The 18,010-nt window shown below is 44.2% G+C and overlaps 1 protein-coding gene across 1 annotated transcript in view; it reads left to right on the top strand.

The window, feature by feature from the left end:
• The first annotated feature begins 204 nt into the window (after positions 1-204).
• LOC134344879 (lecithin retinol acyltransferase-like) overlaps positions 205-18,010 on the top strand; it is a 49,948-nt gene continuing 32,142 nt past the window's right edge. The window contains exon 1 of the mRNA XM_063045001.1: positions 205-710. Coding sequence (XP_062901071.1) covers positions 261-710 — 450 coding nt within the window. The 5' untranslated portion in view covers positions 205-260. The remainder of the gene's footprint in view (positions 711-18,010) is intronic.

The raw sequence follows: 18,010 nt of genomic DNA on the forward strand, positions 1-18,010 counted from the left end.
GGCTGGTCTGGGTGTTGGGAGCTATGGTTAGTTCTGCCTGCACGGGCAGCTCGTCGAACGCAAGCCCGGGGAAATTGTGCATCCACCAATGGCGACGCCGAGGTTCTATCGCTGGCCAATCAGGGTTTGAGGTTAGTGCGGGACTCCCGGCAATATGAAGAGACGCCCCGCCACTGCTGATTGATCTCACGGTCGAGGCTAGCAAGGGGGCCGAAGCGAGGGCCGAGCGATTGCCAGTTCCAGCCATCGTCGCTGAGAGAATGAGTTCCGAGTCAGACAGGAATTGTGAGACGTTCTCGTTTAAAAGAGGGGATCTATTGGAAGTTCCCAGGACTCTGTTTACGCACTATGGTATCTACCTGGGAGATGGACAAGTTGCTCATCTGATGCCCGACATCCTGCCAGTGTTCACTGAAGATGAAAAAATGATCCGCAACGTGGTGACAAACCAACGGCTCATCCTGGGCGTCATCTCCAGGAACGCGAGCATTAGAGTGGACACAGTGGAAGATTTTGCGTATGGAGCCTGCATTCTTGTCAACCAGATGGACAGACTAATGTACAAGAAACCGGCACTTCCCAATGAAGAGGTTGCAAGAAGAGCAGAGAAGCTGGTTGGAAGCACAGACTACAGCCTGTTGTGGAATAACTGTGAACATTTTGTTACCCACTGTAGATATGGTACTGCAGTGAGTATCCAGACGGACAAGGTAAAGTTCGCAAAGAAACTTCAAGCTTTGTCCATAACGCTCACTTGTTTAATACTTCTGGTACACAAGTCATTTGATTATATAATTTTAATTATAGCAAAGATCAAGATTACGATCAAGATTCCTTAGATCTTCTATTGCAGTTGATTTTCTCCCGAGGTAACACGATTTCAAGTACACCCAGGTTCTTTCTTGTAAATACTATTCATGTTGTCAAATATTTAGTTGGAGTTTAAAGCAGCGTGCACTTTTAAAATGGCTCCTGAATATTCCTCCTGTCTTTATATCGACTGCCTCCCACTTTGAAGCAGTAATGAAGTCAACGGAGACTTCAATATTGACTCAGTCGGAGACTGGAGATAGACCGAGTGTATCTCGAAAACGTGTTTTGTCTACGGTTCAAGGCATAATTTCTCTGAATGATGAATTCTAGTATATCGGCGTCAACGCTCTACGAAAATCGACAGTTATATACGCAATCCAGAGTGTATACTTGAATCAGTCCTTTTTTTCAGTCCTTACTAAATCCAGATCCGATTCCCAAATGAGGAACAGTTTAATTTTTAAAAATTTTCTTGCGTAGGTTTTTTGGTTATGTAACTAAATCCCCCCTTAACCCCGCTTTCTGAACATGATCTTGCGATTTCCGTTCATACTTAGTAAAAGACTCAAAGCTTATTCGGCATCTGTTCCGGTTGATTAATACTGTTTTCCGTGACATTTCCCAGGGGCAGGTAGGTTGTCGCTTCCAACTATTGCACACATTTGCCGAATCATTGGCTCTGGGTACAAAACATTCCGAGTGTCTCTCTCTCACTAATGCAGCTATTACTGCAAACCTACTTAATACAAGTAGATTCCACGCTGAACTCTGCCACTATGCCTGTCTAACAGATTCCTATATCTACAGTTCCATTTGTTTTCTATTTATTTCTTGCAATGCAACCAGTTATCTATGAATTTAATTACCTTTATCGCCGGGCTTCCGATTTTATTTTAATTTTTGAAGTGCATTTGATTATTTATTTCATTTAATTTTTGCTTCTATTTTGTCTTTGGGGTTTACTAGATCCAAGTTCCATTTGGGTACCATCTCTTCTGATATAATTACTATTTCACAAGGGTCAAATCACTGAGACCCGGCTGGTGGTGTAGTGGCACCAGTGCCAGACTTTGGGACGAAAGGTCGTAAGTTCAAATCCAGCTGGCTCCCCTGTAAGCTTTCCATCCGTGATGGGTTACGAGCTGGAGGGAAATCGTCCGCTAACCAGAGAAACTCCAGATGCGATGTTCCTTTCCTTTTTTCAAATCACTGGGTAGTTCCTCCCACCCCGCTTCATTTACCTTCCACACTTCCAAAGAGTGTGATTTGCTTCGTGCTTGACTTCTGTAAATTGCCTCTAGTACAGGGGTGGTGAAATATTAGTGTGCTGATGGGAATGTGCGGAATATAGGTTTGGTTTACATATTATTGTTGTCACATGTATGAGGTACAATGAAAAAAGTATCATTTATGCCATTCATTCAGATCATGCCATTAGACAGGACTTTGAGGTAACACATAAAGAAAGAATGCAGAATAAAATGTTACAGAGAAAGTGCAGTGCAGTCAGATAATAAGACGTAGGGTCATAAGGCCATAACGAGGTAGCGTAGGAGGTCAAGAATCCATTCTTATTAGTCTTGTAACTTTCCTTGAGCCTGGCTTTTGAATCTTCTGGCAGTTGGAGGTGGGGGGGGGGAGAAAAGAGTAGAAAGAACACCAAAGCACCGAGAGATGTAGACAGAATCCATGGCTCGTTTCCATGCTGTGTTGTGCTGTGCCCTACTGTGTCCCCAACTCTCTATAGTTTTTGCAGTCACTGGCAGAGCAATAGGGATACCAGGGCCAGGACAAGCCCTTGGTGATGTTCAATCATAGGGGCTTGAATTTTTCAACTTTTCTTTGATGTAAAAGGAGCATTCCCACCTTCCTGAAGAATGAGATTAGGGAAAAGAAAATAGGATTAGGGTAAAGTTGGTGTAACATTAGATTCAGGGGGTAAAAAGAGACATAAAATTACAATTGATACTATTCATCCAGGGTTAGGTGTCTGCACAGAATCGTTTTTCAACCATGACTCGGGTACTTCATTAAGAAGGATTTCAGATGAAAGGAGAGATTTTAAAAACAGCTCTCACCTGACATTTCTATAATGCCATACTTTCCAAATTATAACACTTTACAGACCAGTGTTTAGTAGTCTTTCAAATAGGAGACAAAGACCTTAATTCTACAAGCATATTAAGTGCAAAAGATGATGGGTGAAAACAGGTCCCTTTAAGGATCACACATCAAAGTTGCTGGTGAACACAGCAGGCCAGGCAGCATCTCTAGGAAGAGGTACAGCTGACGTTTCAGGCTGAGACCATTCATCAGGACTAACTGAAAGAAGAGCTAGTAAGAGATTTGAAAGTGGGAGGGGAGGGGGAGAGGGAGATCCAAAATGATAGGAGAAGACAGGAGGGGGAGGGATGGAGCCAAGAACTGGACAGTTGATTGGCAAAAGGGATATGAGAGGATCATGGGACAGGAGGCCCAGGGAGAAAGAAAAGGGGGAGGGGGAACCCAGAGGATGGGAAAGGGACAGAGGGAGAAAAAGGAGAGAGAGAGAGAAAAAGAATGTGTATAAAAATAAATAACGGATGGGGTACGAGGGGGAGGTGGGGCATTAATGGAAGTTTGAGAAGTCAATGTTCATGCCATCAGGTTGGAGGCTACCCAGACGGAATATAAGGTGTTGTTCCTCCAACCTGAGTGTGGCTTCATCTTTACAGTAGAGGAGGCCATGGATAGACATATCAGAATGGGAATGGGACATGGAATGGGCTGCCGGCAACTGTGGTGGAGGTGGATATGGTAGGGTCTTTTAAGAGACTTTTGGATAGGTACATGGAGCTTAGAACAATAGAGGGCTATGGGTAAGCCTAGTAATTTCTAAGGTAGGGACATGTTGGGCACAACTTTGTGGGCCGAAGGGCCTGTATTGTGCTGTAGGTTTTCTATGTTTCTATGTTGAGCTAGCCAAATGAATACAAAATTGGCCTGGTGCAAAGAGGCAGAGGATGCTAGTGGATAGTTTTGCAGATCAAGGCCTGTGACAAGCTGGGATCAGTGTTGGGCCCGCCCCCTATTGTTCAGCATCTGTAATTGATAATTTGGGTGATAATATACAGTATGGAGGATAATTAGTGAGTTTTGCAGCTGAAACTACAACTGGTGATCTAGTGGACAGTGAATAAAGTTATACAAGATTACAACAGAATCTAGATCAACTGGGAAAATGGGCCAAGGGGAATAGCAGATGGATTTCACTCCAAAAGTGTGAAGTGGTGAATTTTGGGAAGTTAAACCAAGGCAGAACTTACACGACAAGTGGCAGTACCCCGGATAGTGATAAAGAACAGAGAGATCGAGGGGCCAATCACTTGATTGTAAGGATGGCGAACAAAGCACTCGATGTGCTTACCTTCATCAGCCAGGGCACTGAATATATGATCTGCATCATCGCTTTACAGCTGCACAAGATTAGATGAGATCACTCTTGGAGAATTGTGCATAGTTCTGATCACCCAACAATAGAAAGAATGTAAGTAAACTGGAAATGGTGCAAAAAAGATTCACTAGGACTAGATTCACCACCTTGTCACTTTGTAACAATACCTCTTCCCACCCTGTCACTTGTGACAGAATCAGAATCAGGTTTATTAACACTGGCATGTGTTGTGAAATTTGTTAACTGAGCAACAGCAGTTCTATGCAATACATAATATAGAAGAAAATAAATAAGTACAATAATAATAAATAAATTATAGTATACGTATACTGAATAGATTAAAAATCATGCAAAAAACAGGAATAATATACAAAGTATATTAAAAAAGTGAGGTAGTGTTCAGGGTTCAATGTCCATTTAGGAATCAGATGGCAGAGGGAAAGAAGCTGTTCCTGAATCACTAAGTGTGTGCCTTCAGGCTTCTGTACCTCCTACCTAATGGTAACAGTGAGAAAAGGGCATACCCTGGGTGCTGGAGGACCTTAATAATGGACGCTGCCTTATTGAGACACCACTCCTTGAAGATGTCCTGGGTACTTTGTAGGCTAGTACCCAAGATAGAGCCAACTAAATTTACAAACCTCTGCAGCTTCTTTTGGTCCTGTGCAGTACACCGCCCACCCCCCATACCAGACAGTGATGCAGCCTGTCAGAAAGCTCTCCATGGTACATCTATAGAAGTTTTTGAGTATACTTGTTGACATGCCAAATTTCTTCAAACTCCTAATGAAGTATAGTCACTGTCTTGCCTTCTATATAACTGCATAGATATGTTGGGACCAGGTTAGGTCCTCAGAGATCTTGACACCCAGGAAATTGAAACTGCTCACTCTCTTCACTTCTGATCCTTCTATGAGGATTGGTATGTGCTCCTTCGTCTTACCCTTTGTGAAGTCCACAGTCAGTTCTTTCATCTTACTGACGTTGAGTGCCAGGGTTGCTGCAACACCACTCTGCTAGTTGGCATATAGAAACATAGAAACATAGAAAATAGGTACAGGAGTAGGCCATTCAGCCCTTCGAACCTGCACCGCCATTCAGTATGATCATGGCTGATCATCCAACTCAGAACCCTGTACCAGCCTTCCCTCCATACCCCCTGATCCCTTTAGCCACAAGGGCCATATCTAACTCCCTCTTAATTATAGCCAATGAACTGGCCTCAACTGTTTCCTGTGGCAGAGAATTCCACAGATTCACCACTCTCTGTGTGAAGAAGTTTTTCTTAATCTCGGTCCTAAAAGGCTTCCCCTTTATCCTCAAACTGTGACCCCTCGTTCTGGACTTCCCCAATATCGGGAACAATCTTCCTGCATCTAGCCTGTCCAATCCCCTTAGGATTTTATATGTTTCAATAAGATCCCCCTCTCAATCTTCCAAATTCCAACGAGTATAAGCCTAGTCGATCTTGCCTTTCATCATATGAAAGTCCTGCCATCCCAGGAATCAATCTGGTGAACCTTCTTTGTACTCCCTCTATGGCAAGGATGTCTTTCCTCAGATTAGGGGACCAAAACTGCACACAATACTCCAGGTGTGGTCTCACCAAGGCCTTGTACAACTGCAGTAGTACCTCCCTGCTCCTGTACTCGAATCCTCTTGCTATGAATGCCAGCATACCATTCGCCTTTTTCACCGCCTGCTGTACCTGCATGCCCACTTTCAATGACTGGTGTATAATGACACCCAGATCTCGTTGCACCTCCCCTTTTCCTAATCGACCACCATTCAGATAATAATCTCAGATAAATATCTCGCTCCTGTACACTCTCTCATCTCCATCTGAGATTCTATCAACAATGGTTGTATCACCAGCAAATTTATAGATGGTATTTGAGCTATGCCTAGCCACACAATCATGGGCATAGAGAGAGTAGAGCAGTGGGCTAAGCACACACCCCTGAGGTGCACCAGTGGTGATCATCAGCAAGGAGGAGATGTTATCACCAATCTGCACAGATTGTGGTCTTCCAATTAGGAAGCCAAGGATCCAATTGAAGAGGGAGTTCAGTCTAGTCATGAACAACCTCTCAAAGCATTTCAACACTGTAGATGTGAGTGCTACCAGGCAATAGTCATTAAGGCAGCTCACATTATTCTTCTTAGGCATTGGTATAATTGTTGCCTTTTTGAAGCAAGTGGGAACTTAAGCCCATAGCAGTGAAAGGTTGAAAATGTCCTTGAATACTCCCACTAGTTGGTTGGCACAGGTTTTCGGAGCCTTACCAGGTACTCCATCGGGACATTCCACCTTGTGAGAGTTCACCCTCTTTAAAGACAGCCTAACATCAACCTCAGACAGAGATCACAGGGTCATCAGGTGCAGCAGGGATCTTCACAGCTGTAGTTATATTCTCCCTTTCAAAGCAGACATAGAAGGCATTGAGTTCGTCTGGTAGTGAAGCATCACTGCCATTCATGCTATTGGGTTTCATTTTGTGGGAAGTCATGTCTTGCAAACCCTGCCAGAGTTGTTGTACATCTGATTTCACCTCCAATCTCATTCAAAATTGTCTCTTCACCCTTGAAATGGCCCTTTGCAAATCATACCTGGTTTTCTGGTACAGACCTGGGTCACCAGACTTGAATGCCACAGATCTAGCCTTCAGCAGATAATGTACCTCCTGGTTCATCCACAGCTTTTGGTTTGGGAATACACAGTAAGTCTTTGTAGGCACACACTCATCCACACAGGTTTTAATGAAGTCGATAACAACTGCAGCATACTCAGCCAGGTTTGAAGATGAATCCCTGAATACAGTCCAGTCCACCAATTCAAAGCAGTCTTGTAGGCGCTCCTGTGCTTCCCTTGTCCAAATCTTCTTGGTCCTCACTACTGGTGCTGTACTATTCAGTCTCTGCCTATACTCAGGGAGTAGAAGTACAGCCAGGTGATCAGACTTCCCGAAGTGAGGGTGTGGAATAGCATGGTAGGCATTCTTGGTGGTGGTGTAACAATGGTCCACTGTGCTGTTTCCTCTGGTATTGCAAGTGATCTGTTCATGGCAGTTGCTTAGTGATATTTTCCAGATTGGCCTTGTTAAAATCTCCCAAAACCAGTGATGGTTTTGTGCATGTTTCGTGCATGTTGATCCCATTGCTCACATCATCTAAAGCCTGACTGACATTGGCCTGAAACTGCTACCAAAATGATCCCGGAAATCTCCCGCGGTAGGTAAGAAGGACGGCATTGAACTGTTAGATATTCCAGGTCTGGTGAGCAGAATTGGGACAGCACTGATATAGTTGTGCACCAAGAAGAGTTGATCATGAGGCAGACTATTCCATCTCTAATTTTGAGAGACTCTATAGATCTATCCTGACAGTGTATAGTGATACCTCTTCCCACCCCGTCACTAGTGACCAAACCTCTTCCCACCCCATCACTTGTAAAAATTCCATCGCCTTATCTCTATTCTTCCATCTCTGCTGCATCTGCTCTCAGGATGAGGTTTCTCATTCTAGAATTACTGACATGTACTGCTTCTTCAAAGAAAGGGGCTTCTCATCCTGCACCATCAATGCTGCCCTCACCTGCAGCTCTTCTATTTCACACACATCCTCCCACTGTCACACAAGGGATAGGGTTCCTTTTCTCACCTACCACCGCACTCGCCTCTGCGTCCAACATGTAATTCTCCGTAACTACTGCCATCTGCAACGGGATCACTCCAACATGACTGCCTTATCCACCTGACCCTCCCCATAGACCTTCCTCCTGGTACTTATCCTTGCAAATGGAATAAATGCCACACCATCTCCCCCAAACAGTGTTTCCAGGTGAGGCAATACTTCACCAGTAAGTCTACTGGGGTCATCTACTGTATCTGGTGCTCTTGGTGTGGCTTTCCGTACAGCAGTGAGACCCAATGTAGTTAAGGAGACCACAAAAAGCGGGATCTCCTGGTGACTATCCATTTCAAGGCTACTTCCCATTCCGACATGTCAAACATAGAAACATAGAAACATAGAAAATAGGTGCAGGAGTAGGCCATTCGGCCCTTCGAGCCTGCACCGCCATTTATTATGATCATGGCTGATCATCCAACTCAGAACCCAACCTTCCCTCCATACCCCCTGACCCCTGTAGCCACAAGGGCCATATCTAACTTCCTTTTAAACATAGCTAATGAACTGGCCTCAACAGTTTGCTGTGGCAGAGAATTCCACAGATTCACCACTCTCTGTGTGAAGAAGTTTTTCCTAATCTCGGTCCTAAAAGGCTTCCCCTCTATCCTCAAACTGTGACCCCTCGTTCTGGACCTCCCCAACATCGGGAACAATCTTCCCGCATCTAGCCTGTCCAATCCCTTTAGGATCTTATACGTTTCAATCAGATCCCCCCTCAATCTTCTAAATTCCAACGAGTACAAGCCCAGTTCATCCAGTCTTTCTTCATATGAAAGACCTGCCATCCCAGGAATCAATCTGGTGAACCTTCTTTGTACTCCCTCTATGGCAAAGATGTCTTTCCTCAGATTAGGGGACCAAAACTGCACACAATACTCCAGGTGTGGTCTCACCAAGGCCTTGTACAACTGCAGTAGTACCTCCCTGCTCCTGTACTCGAATCCTCTCGCTATAAATGCCAGCATACCGTTCGCCTTTTTCACCGCCTGCTGTACCTGCATGCCCACTTTCAATGACTGGTGTATAATGACACCCAGGTCTCGTTGCACCTCCCCTTTTCCTAATCGGCCACCATTCAGATAATAATCTGTTTTCCTATTTTTGCCACCAAAGTGGATAACTTCACATTTGTCCACATTAAATTGCATCTGCCACGAGTTTGCCCACTCACCCAACCTATCCAAGTCACCCTGCATCCTCTTAGCATCCTCCTCACTGCTAACACTGCCACCCAGCTTCGTGTCATCCGCAAACTTGGAGATGCTGCATTTAATTCCCTCATCCAAGTCATTAATATATATTGTAAACAACTGGGGTCCCAGCACTGAGCCTTGCGGTACCCCACTAGTCACCGCCTGCCATTCTGAAAAGGTCCCGTTTATTCCCACTCTTTGCTTCCTGTCTGCTAACCAATTCTCCACGCACACCAATACCTTACCCCCAATACCGTGTGCTTTAAGTTTGCACACTAATCTCCTGTGTGGGACCTTGTCAAAAGCCTTTTGAAAATCCAAATATACCACATCCACTGGTTCTCCCCTATCCACTCTACTAGTTACATCCTCAAAAAATTCTATGAGATTCGTCAGACATGATTTTCCTTTCACAAATCCATGCTGACTTTGTCCGATCATTTCACCGCTTTCCAAATGTGCTGTTATCACATCCTTGATAACTGACTCCAGCAGTTTCCCCACCACCGACGTTAGGCTAACCGGCCTATAATTCCCCGGTTTCTCTCTCCCTCCTTTTTTAAAAAGTGGGGTTACATTAGCCACCCTCCAATCCTCAGGAACTAGTCCAGAATCTAACAAGTTTTGAAAAATTATCACTAATGCATCCACTATTTCTTGGGCTACTTCCTTAAGCATTCTGGGATGCAGACCATCTGGCCCTGGGGATTTATCTGCCTTCAATCCCTTCAATTTACCTAACACCACTTCCCTACTAACATGTATTTCGCTCAGTTCCTCCATCTCACTGGACCCTCTGTCCCTTACTATTTCTGGAAAATTATTTATGTCCTCCTTAGTGAAGACAGAACCAAAGTAATTATTCAATTGGTCTGCCATGTCCTTGCTCCCCATAATCAATTCACCTGTTTCTGTTTGCAGGGGACCTACATTTGTCTTTATCAGTCTTTTCCTTTTTACATATCTATAAAAGCTTTTACAGTCCGTTTTTATGTTCTCTGCCAGTTTTCTCTCATAATCTTTTTTCCCCTTCCTAATTAAGCCCTTTGTCCTCCTCTGCTGAACTCTGAATTTCTCCCAGTCCTCAGGTGAGCCACTTTCTCTGGTTAATTTGTATGCTACTTCTTTGGAATTGATACTATCCCTAATTTCTCTTGTCAGCCACGGGTGCACTACCTTCCTTGATTTATTCTTTTGCCAAACTGGGATGAACAATTGTTGTAGTTCATCCATGCAACCTTTAAATGCCTGCCATTGCATATCCACCGTCAATCCTTTAAGTGTCATTTGCCAGTCTATCTTAGCTAATTCACGACTCATACTTTCAAAGTTACCCCTCTTTAAGTTCAGAACCTTTGTTTCTGAATTAACTACGTCACTCTCCATGTTAATGAAGAATTCCACCATGTCGAGGAACCGACTAGAGAGCAGGCTATTCTGGACTGGGTTTTGAGCAATGAGGAAGGGTTAATTAGCGATCTTGTCGTGAGAGGCCCCTTGGGTAAGTCCATGACCTCCTCTACTGCCGCGATGAGGCGATACTCAGGTTGGAGAAGCAACACCTTGTATTCTGTCTGGGTAGCCTCCACACTAATGGCATGAACATTGTTTTCTTGAACTTCCAGTAATTGCCTCTCCCCCTTCAACATTCCTCATTCCCTCTCCCACCTTATCTGCTTACCTGCCCATCATCTCCCTCTGGTGCTCCTCTTCCTTCCCTTACTTCTGTCCTCTCCTATCAGATTCTGCCTTCTCCAGCACTTTATCTCTTACCAATCAACTTCCCAGGTTTTTACTTCACCCTCTCCTTCTCTCCCGTTTCATCTATCACCTACCACCTTGTACTTCCTCCCCCGCCCCCACCTTCTTTCTCTGACCTCCTCATCCTTTCTAGTCCAGATGAAGGTCTTGACCCAAAATGTCGACTGTTTACTCTTTTCCATAGATGCTGCCTGGCCTGCTGAGTCCCAACAGCATGTTGTGTGTGTTCCTTCACTTGGAAGTGACAGAGAAATGAGAGCTTGAGTTGAGTTACTAGAATCAGGATCAGGTTCGGATCTAATATCACCTGCGTACATAGTGAAATTTGTTAACATTAGAGCAGTACAATATAATTCAAGATATATATTGCAAAAAAAATTACTGTATATAGTGCAAAAACAGAAATAATAAAGAAGTGAGGGAGTGTTCACGGGTTCAATGTCCATTTAGGAATCGGATGGCAGAGGGGAAGAAGCTGTTGTGGAATTGCTGAGTGTGTGCCTTCAGACTTCTGCACCTCTTTCCTGATAGTAACAATGATAAGAGGGCATTATAGTCTCTAACAAGGTGGCATTGGAAAGTTTGGGACATTTTTCCTTGAACAGTTTCAAGGGAAAGTACAGCACAGAAACAGGCTTTTTAACCCATCTAGTCTGTGCTCAACTATTTCGACCTGCACCAGGACCATAGCCCTCCATATCCCTAACATTCATGTACCTATCCAAACTTCTCTTAAATGTTGAAATCGAGCTTGCATGCACGACTTGTGCTGGCAGCTTGTTCCACACTCTCACCACCCTGACTGAAGAAGTTCCCCCTTATGTTCCCCTTAAACTTTTCACCTTTAATCCTTAACCCATGACCTCTGGTTGAAGTCCCACCCAACCTCAGTGGAAAACGGCAGCTTGCATTTATCCTATCTATACCCCTCATAATGTTGGAGGCTGCATGGTCTTGTTGGTGAAGATGTTCTCCCCCAGACCTTAAAAGTACAACTTTACCCTCAGGGATAAGCAATTGGAAATGGTTTATTATTGTCAAACAGGGGCACCTCTTTCTCCCTGATTAGAGAGGGGGAGAGACTGTGGTATGTCGAATTACCGGGTGAACGAGTAGACTTTGGGGGCTGCAAGTCTGTGTCTTTATTGATGCTTTGCTGCACGCTTGAGTGCTCGGTTGGGGGGGAGGGGGTGCTGATGCTGTTTTAGCTGGTGGGGGAGGGTTGCTTTGCTGCTGCTTGTGCGTGGGGGGGAGCTGGGTGGGCTTTGCGGTTCTAATATTTAACTGCCATTCATTCTTTGGGGCACTCCTTTGTTTCTGTGGATGGCTGCGAAGAAAAAGAATTTTGGGATGTATATTGTATACATTTCTGATATTAAATGTACCTTTGAAACCTTTGAAATGTACTGAGATAGAGTGAAAAGCTTTGTTTTCCATCCATAGAGATGTAGTATTGAATCAGGTTCACAGGTCTGCAGATGAGACAGGAAATATGTTGACTTTGAATAGGTATATTAATATTTTATTTACAAACAGTAAAAATTCAACCAAACGTCCATGTTCCCCAAGTTACAGACACTACAAAGCTGAATATCCAACAAACATACCTAGTTAAAAGCTCACAGCATATACCTTCTCAATCATCATGTGCCTAAAGCAAAGGAAGTAGGGAGCAAGCCTGCTGGACACCAGGGATTTAACCAATGGGAAAAGCAGCTGCGGTTTCTAAACTAACCAATTACAATGGAAGCGACTTTCAACAATCAGAATAAGGCATGCACCCCCCCCCCCACAGGACAACAGACCATTTTGAAACTTAAGTACTTTGAGATGCTACATACAGGAAGCAATAACAGCATTTTGAATATAGAGAAAGAGCAGTTAGATGCAAAGGCCATAACAAGATAGACTTCACCTATAACATCAGAGTCTTATACAGCAGAAAGGAAGCTGTCCTTGGCAGTGCATCACTGTGCTTCAGCAGAGCCACCTGAAACAAGGCAGCACTGTGTCCAAGGACCAGGATGGGATACAGCTTTGTAAAACTCTGCTTAAGATATTGCAGCACCCTCCCCCCACCGATTACATGAAGGATGCTGAGGCTTGGGAGAGGGTGCAGAAGAGGTTTACCAGGGTTCTGCCTGGTTTAGAGGACAAGCACTATGATCAGAGGTTGGACAAATTGGGCCTGTTTCCCTTGAGTGGCAAAGACTAAGCTGAAATTTGATGAAGGTAAATAAAATTGCAAGAGGTGTAGATAAAGTAAACAGCCAGTACCTTTTGCCTAGGATTGAAATGTGAAAGGGGTAAAATGCAAAGGCACTGCCAGGGTTGATAGCAGAGACAGATAATGTAGGGGCTTTTAAAGACTTTTACATAGGCACAGGAATAAGCAGAGAAGGGAGGGAAATGGTCAATGTGTGGGGAAAATGGACTAGTAGTTTGGTACAACATTGTGGGCCGAAGGACCTGTCTTGTACTGCCCTGTGCTGTAGAGAAGGATGTGCTGTATTATTGACAGTGCTGGCTAATGGGAGCCTAACTTGAGTTCCTACCCTTCTGGTTTCTGCATGCTGCTTGTGTCAGGAAGGTGTTTTGAATTGCTGCACAGTTCAGTGTGGTGAAGTGGAATCTGCCAGTGAGGATATGCTAGCGTGAATGGTGCAGCCCCTCAGCATTGACATGCATGGCTCAAGCCTCCTTCGTGACTGTCATTGTAAATGTAGATCATTGCAGGGGACCAGCTGCAGAAGGTGCCTGTATTAACAGACCACCCATCTCTCTCAGCACAATCTGTTGGCTGTAATGGATGCTGTAGACTGTAGGGCTCTTTATTTACCCACAGAGCTCTATGGTAACAAGTACAATGGCAGGAAACCAGTTACCATGGACAAATCTCTAGGTTTGAAAGAGCTGCAAAGCCAGAGGAAGAAAAGGAGAAACAGCAGCTTCCACCACATCCAACAAGATGTGCTGAGGGAAACTGTAAAGCATCCAGGCAGATGGTTAACATACTGAGCAGTTACTGTCAGCCACCAGATTGCCTTCACTTACCATGCCAGCTAGGGTTTGGCTCCAAGACCCACATCCCTTCACCCAATCACTCCCAACACCAGACCTCACATCAGCCTCTCCTCATAGAGCCCTGGCCCATTCTTTCCTGCAACGGAGCTTCAGGGTTGTGCCAGTTTCACAGTCACACAGAGCAACAAGGATTGTGCCAGTTTCACAGAGCAATGACCATTGTACCAGTTTCACAGTCACACAGAGCAATGAGAGTTGTGTCAGGTTCATAGTCACACAGAGCAATGACCATTGTACCAGTTTCACAGTTACAGAGCAATGAGCATTGTGCCAGTTTCACAGTCACACAGCGCAATGAGAGTTGTGTCAGGTTCACAGAGCAATGAGCATTGTGCCAGTTTCACAGTTACAGAGCAATGAGAGTTGTGTCAGGTTCACAGTCACACAGTGCAATGAGAGTTGTGTCAGGTTCATAGTCACACAGAGCAATGAGCATTGTGCCAGTTTCACAGTCACACAGAGCAATGAGAGTTGTGCCAGGTTCGTAGTCACACAGAGCAATGAGCATTGTGCCAGTTTCACAGTCACACAGCGCAATGAGAGTTGTGCCAGGTTCACAGAGCAATGACCATTGTACCAGTTTCACAGTCACACAGCGCAATGAGAGTTGTGTCAGGTTCACAGTCACACAGAGCAATGAGAGTTGTGCCAGTTTCACAGTTACAGAGCAATGAGATCTGTGCCAGTTTCACAGTCACACAGCGCAATGAGAGTTGTGCCAGGTTCACAGAGCAATGACCATTGTGCCAGTTTCACAGTCACACAGCGCAATGAGAGTTGTGTCAGGTTCACAGTCACACAGAGCAATGAGCATTGTGCCAGTTTCACAGTTACAGAGCAATGAGAGTTGTGCCAGTTTCACAGTCACACAGAGCAACGACGATTGTGCCAGGTTCACAGTTACACAGCAACAGGGAGCGTTGTGCCAAGAATCTTCAGCAATTCCTTGGAACAGCAGAATGCAGCCCTGCCAGTTGTCTTATTTAAAATATAGAGAGGTAGCTACCTGAAGGGACTTCAGAGGAGGATGCAACAATTCAAAGCTCTATGTGTGAACTGGGGAATGGTGCAGTTTTCAGAACACCGAAGAGTACAGCACAGGAACAGGCCTTGGGCCCACAGTGTTGTGCCGAACCAGCTAAACAGCAAATCAAAAACACCCAAACATTAATCCATCCTACCTACACAATGTCCATATCCCTCCATCTTCCTTACACCCATGTGCCTATCCAAATGTCTCTTAAATTTTTTGCCTCTAATATATTTGCCTCTACCACCATACCAGGCAGTGCATTCCAGGCATCTATGACTCACATCCTCCTTTAACCTACCCCCACCACCCCTCTCCCCCACCTTCAATGCATGCCCTCTAGTGTTAAGGATTTCAGACCTGGGAAACAGACACTCTCTGTCCACTCTATCTATGTTGCTCATAATCTTGTAAATCTCCATCAGATCTCCCCTCAGCTTCCACTGCTCCAGAGGAAAAAACCCAAGTTTATCCAGCCTCTCATGATAGCTCATGTCCTCTAAACCAGGCAGCATCTTGCTAAACCTCTTCTGCACCTCCTCCAAAGCCTCAACATCCTTCCTATAGTGGGGCGATGAAAGCTGTATGCGATACTCCAGATGTGGCCTAGCCAGAGCTTTATAAAGTTGCAACATATCTTCCTGACTTTCAAACTCAATGCCTCGACTAATAAAAACAATCATTCCACAAGCCTTCTTACCCACCTCAGTGTACTGCCTCCTTGCATTTGTCCTACTGAGGTGCAATACCTCACATTTATCTGGGTTAAGCTCCATCTGCCATTTCTCAGCCTATATCTGCAATTTTTCAATATTGTGCTGTATTCTTCGGCAGTCTTCTACACTATCCACAACTCCACCAATCTTGATACATTCCGCAAATTTACTAACCCTCCCATCTACATTATCATCCAGATCATTTCTATACATCACAAACAGCAGAGATCCCAGCACAGATCCCTGCAGAACTCCACTAATCACAGACCACCAGCTTGAATAAGTCCCTTCAACCATCAGCCTGTCTCCTGTGCACAAGCCAGCTCTAAATCTAAACAGCCATTTCGCATGGACCCCATGTGTCTTAATCTTCTGGATTAGTCTCTCATGAGGGTCTTTGTCAAGTGCCTTACCAAAATCCATGTAGACAACATCCACTGCCCTACTCTCTTCAATCTCTCTCATCACTTTGTTAGAAAATTCAATCAAGTTGGTAAGACATGACCTGCCCTGCACAGTGCAATGCTGGATCTCCCTAATTAGGCCATGGGTTTCCAATTGCTCATGTATTCTGTCCCTAAGAATTTTCTCCAGCAATTTCCTTACAACTGACGCAAAACTCACTGGTCTATAGTTCCCAGGTTATTCTCTTGTTCCTTTTTTGAATAGAGTTTTTCAGCTCGAAATTAAATTGTTTGTTTTGTTTGAATGAAGTGTGAATCATTTTTCCACTATCCTTGCTTTTGAACAAGTCTCCTGACTTTTCTCTGAAAAGTCCCAATTCCTTGTCATCCGGTCTTATCATTGGCATCAGGTGTAATCGTGATGAGTTATTCTGGTCCTGGTTTCAGTGTAATCATAGTGGCTTGGAATGCGTGAGAGTATTCTGCTGATTGATTATATTTTCCATATTTAGAAACATAGAAAACCTACAGCACAATACAGGCCCCTCGGCCCACAATGCTGTGCCAAACATGTACAAGCATAATTACTTTAGAAATTAGCTAGGGTTACCCATAGCCCTCTATTTTTCTAAGCTCCATGTACCTATCCAGAAGCCTCTTAAAAGACCCTATCATATCCAAATTTGATCTGGTCACCAGTAAACTGATTTTGTGACCCACAATATGACCCAGTTTTTTAAAGTTTTAATCATGTAGGCGCAACTTCATAGAACCATAGAACATTACAGCACAGAAACAGGCCTTTTGGCCCTTCTTGACTGTGCTGAACCATTTTTCTGCCTAGTCCCACTGACCTGCACCTGAACCATATCCCTCCACACACTTCTCATCCATGTACCTGTCCAAGTTTTTCTTAAATGTTAAAAGTGAGCCTGCATTTATCACTTTATCTGGCAGCTCATTCCACACTCCCACCACTCTCTGTGTGAAGAAGCCCCCCACTAATGTTCCCTTTAAACTTTTTCCCCTTCACCCTTAATCCATGTCCTCTGGTTTTTTTTTCTCCCCTAGCCTCAGTGGAAAAAGCCTGCTTACATTCACTCTATCTGATACCCATCATAATTTTATATACCTCTATCAAATTTCCCCTCATCCTTCTACACTCCAGGGAATAAAGTCCTAACCTATTCAACCTTTCTCTGTAACTCAGTTTCTCAAGTCCCAGCTACATCCTTGTAAACATTCTCTGTACTCTTTCAACCTTTTTAATATCCTTCCTGTAATTTGGTGACCAAAACTACACACAATACTCCAAAATCAGCCTTGTACAACCTCAGCATAACATTCCAACTCTTATACTCAATACTTTGATTCATAAAGGCCAATGTACCAAAAGCTCTCTTTACGACCCTATCTACCTGTGATGCCACTTTTAGGGAATTTTGTATCTGTATTCCCAGATCCCTCTGTTCTACTGCACTCCTCAGTGTCCTACCATTTACCTTGTATGTTCTACCTTGGTTTGTCCTTCCAAAGCGCAATACCTCACGCTTGTCTGTATTAAACTCCATCTGCCATTTTTCAGCCCATTTTTCCAGCTGGTCCAAATCCCTCTGCAAGCTTTGAAAACCTTCCTCACTGTCCACTACACCTCCAATCTTTGTATCATCAGCAAATTTGCTGATCCAATTTACCACATTATCATCCAGATCATTGATATAGATGACAAATAACAATGGACCCAGCACTGAGATCTGTGGCACACCACTAGTCACAGGCCTCCACTCAGAGAAGCAATCCTCCACTACCACTCTCTGGCTTCTTTCATTCAGCCAATGTCTAATCCAATTTAGTACTTCTCCATGCGACTGAATCTTCCTAACTAA

This window comes from Mobula hypostoma, chromosome 4 (genome assembly GCF_963921235.1).
Source record: "Mobula hypostoma chromosome 4, sMobHyp1.1, whole genome shotgun sequence".
Taxonomy (NCBI): domain Eukaryota; kingdom Metazoa; phylum Chordata; class Chondrichthyes; order Myliobatiformes; family Myliobatidae; genus Mobula; species Mobula hypostoma.